General features: G+C 42.3%; 1 protein-coding gene across 1 annotated transcript; it reads left to right on the top strand.

The window, feature by feature from the left end:
• The first annotated feature begins 568 nt into the window (after positions 1-568).
• Positions 569-2,646, top strand: LOC103777892 (nucleoside diphosphate kinase-like). Its single transcript, XM_008945455.1, has 4 exons — positions 569-697; positions 1,235-1,336; positions 2,066-2,178; positions 2,529-2,646. Exons 1-4 carry the CDS (start codon positions 569-571, stop codon positions 2,644-2,646), a joined length of 462 nt encoding a protein of 153 aa, XP_008943703.1.
• Positions 2,647-3,438: the final 792 nt, after the last annotated feature.

Consider the following 3,438-nt stretch of genomic DNA (forward strand, 5'->3'; position numbering starts at 1 on the left):
GTTCTCCGGCCCGGGTCCCCGGGAAGCGCCGACCCCCCGCGCCCCGGCGCGAAGCCCGGCCCGTTCCAGCGCTTTTCCGCAATACCGAAACGGGCCGAAATGCCGTTGTGCGTTCTCCGCGCCCGCAGGGGTGTGTGGGCACCTCCAGAGGTACCCGCAGCAGCAGCGGCGCTCCCCACCACCCCACCGACAGCACGGATCCAGAGACGAAATGAGGCGTGATGTGGATTTCTTCAACCAGCTTTGCCCCAAACTGTGGGCAGCAGCCTCCCACGCGGCGCTTAGAGATGTGTCTGTGACCCTCTTTTCCACTTCGAGCTTTTCTGATTTTAATATTTACTCACTGTTTTTTTCCACAGTTGGCTCACTGTTACTGTTTTAAACTTACTTTTGTAGCTCTTGTGGAAACCCGTGTATGGCAATTGCTTATCAAATTGGTGAGGACCAGGGGTTCGTGACCTTCAAATATAGCTGCTTTAATGATAATAATCACTGATTATACAAGCAAGACAGGGCTGTGATTGCACTTGCCTGGAACAATGACTTTTTTCCCTTCCTGACTAGGACGATGGCTTCCATCTCCGAGCGCACCTTCATCGCCATCAAGCCCGACGGGGTCCAGCGGGGGCTGGTGGGAGAGATCATCAAGCGGTTTGAACAGAAAGGATTCAAACTGGTGGCCATGAAACTAATACATGTAAGGTTTCCTTAATTCATATGCCTCTTTTTTTTTACATAAACTGCAGCCTTAAAATAGGGCGGCATGGTAGAACGACTAATGTAGTCTTCAGAACAACTAAATCTGAAATTTAGAGAAATCTTTGAATATTTTGGATATTTTTGGAAAAGTTCCAATTCCCGGCTCTGGTTAAATGCTTTAGACATGTTAAGCACGCTAATTTTAGTAACATGATGTCCTTAGTCTGAAGAGACTATTCTTTTAGGTGTATCTTGTACCTAGTAAGTGTCTCTGAATATCTTCAACAAATACTAGCTCACAGAAGCTGTCTATATTTGCAGAAGATTCTTTTCCAAGTTCAGCTGTGGTTAAAGCAAGCAGTTCAAATTCACAGCGACCAGAAGTACTTCTAGGAAGATGACAGAAGTGCTGAATTTTCAAGTGCATGCAAGTTGCAGGATTAATAGTGCTCCGTGGTTAAGCTGTGCAATTTCAGTATGCTCTTAAGTGCTTAGAGTAAGCTTTTTTTGTTTCGTTGCTTGGTTTTTAATGCAGGCCTCTGAAGACCTTCTGAGAGAACACTACATTGACTTAAAGGACCGGCCATTCTATGATGGTCTGGTGCAGTACATGCACTCTGGACCCGTTGTAGCTATGGTGAGTTCTTGAGAATGAAGCTCAGCTAAGAAAAATATAGTGTTTAGTGGTCTCACCTGCAATGAGATTGTGTTGCCTGTTGTTTTATAAGTTCACTTTTAAAAGGACTGAAAAACCTAGATTCCAATGTTCATGCTAACTCCTTTTTCTTTAATCTTTTTTCATAATTGTTCTTTCCTCTGAGTCTGTACATTGTGGGAGTGGGGGTTAAAGGGGGAGCCAAACCTGGGACCTTGAGACAGAGAAGTTGCATGAAAACACCCACTATGAAATATGGTGTATTTTATCAAGCTGAAAATATGATGGTGGAATATTTTTTACCATATTCCTAAGCTGTAGTAACTTTGAAAAGCTTACCTAACTTTATTAGAAGGGATTTTTCTCTTTTTTTCATTAAAAGTGTATTTGTAAAATAGTTGAGCTGGAGGGCTGGATTTTCGGTGAGCAGACAGCTTTATAAGGCTGTTTAACACAGTGAGATTCAAAATTGGCCTCTTCCCATCCTTGTTGAGGAGAGGTACTGTGTGGAAGGGGAGAACTCCAGCAGATGCTTCAAGAATCTGACAGAAAATTTGGAGGTAAAAGACGTCTTGCTATTACGAATATTTGGCTGGTGATTTGTGCCATGAGGGACAGTCTTGTATAATCCTGGAAAGTGTGACTAACTCTCACTACTTTATATACTGCTAAGATTTAATAATCTCAATGTTGTTTGGTTTTTTTTTTAAGGTGTGGGAAGGTCTTAACGTGGTTAAGACAGGAAGAGTGATGTTGGGGGAAACTAATCCATTCGATTCGAAGCCTGGCACCATTCGTGGTGATCTCTGCGTTCAAGTTGGAAGGTACATTTTGAAAGTAGTGATATCATCTAAGGACACTAAATGTCCAGTGCTATCTCATGATATGTGTAGGAACTGTTCTCCATCTTTCTCCACCTTACACACGGAGCTGCTGTTCCCTGTGCCCATGTAGTGTTAGAACCTAAAGATGGAAATTGAGTTGTGGTCTTCCCCATTGGCAAGAACAGTGAGCACAGCCAGGACTCTGCACTCTCTGCCTATTTCTACTTTGCAGTTACTCAAATTGTCTCTCCATAATGGAGACCACTTCAAAAAAAAAAAAAAAAAAAGCACTTGCTTTGCTTTGAATTTGAGGATTCTATTACTTTTATATCCCCCTTTTCTTTTCCTAGGAACATCATCCATGGAAGTGATTCTGTAGAAAGTGCTGAGACAGAGATCAATTTATGGTTCACTCCTGAAGAACTGGTTGATTACAGAAGCTGTGCTCATGAGTGGATCTATGACTAAAATGGAGCCTATACCTCCTGGTACCTTTCCTGTCTGTAGGCAGCTGCTAGCCTCTAGCTACTTTAGAGCCCTTCGTACAAACTGATAGGAGCCTGTTTCACAAATGGGTGAGGTTGCTCTGTTGTCAGTATTAAATGTAGTCAGTATTTGCTGCTACTTTGGTGAAAAAGCTGTGAAGTTATAGATGGAATTGTACCTCTAAAAAGCTGCTTCTGGGAGCGAGAGGTAGGATGTTAAAACACAGAGCATATGACACATAGTTTCCTGAAACACACTGTAGTCAAAGAGGATATTTTGTTAAACAGGAAAAAAAAAATGGCAAAAAAAAGTATTTGTTGAAAAACTATGCAAATGGCTCAGTGTCAAAGGTTAACTTTGTTAAAATGTGAGATAACAACTGGTGGTATGTAAGTATATAGATCGTGTGCCCAAATGTTGAGGATTGAATTTGAGATCTAGAGAATCCCCATGCCCAAAATGGCTGCAGAAAAAAAAAAAGCTGATTTATTTCTCTCTCCAGAACATGCTGTGCACAGCTTTGATTGAAATCGGAACTTCCCTCGAGATTGACACTGTTTCAACTTGCCTTCCCCCCGTCCCCCCGGATTTATTTTGCATTTTAAGGAAGGATTAATAGACTAGGCTTTCTGAAATGCCCTTTTATGTGAAAAGAAGATTAATGTGAGGATGGATGAGGGAGATCTACCTTCAGCCACTTTACTGTAGCAGTCGTCTGACATTGCACAGAGGAACAATGGAGTGATGTTTGCTCTACTGGCTGAACAGCTGATA

This window comes from Merops nubicus, unplaced genomic scaffold (assembly GCF_000691845.1).
Source record: "Merops nubicus isolate BGI_N331 unplaced genomic scaffold, ASM69184v1 Scaffold52738, whole genome shotgun sequence".
In the NCBI taxonomy this organism is placed as follows: Eukaryota; Metazoa; Chordata; class Aves; order Coraciiformes; family Meropidae; genus Merops; species Merops nubicus.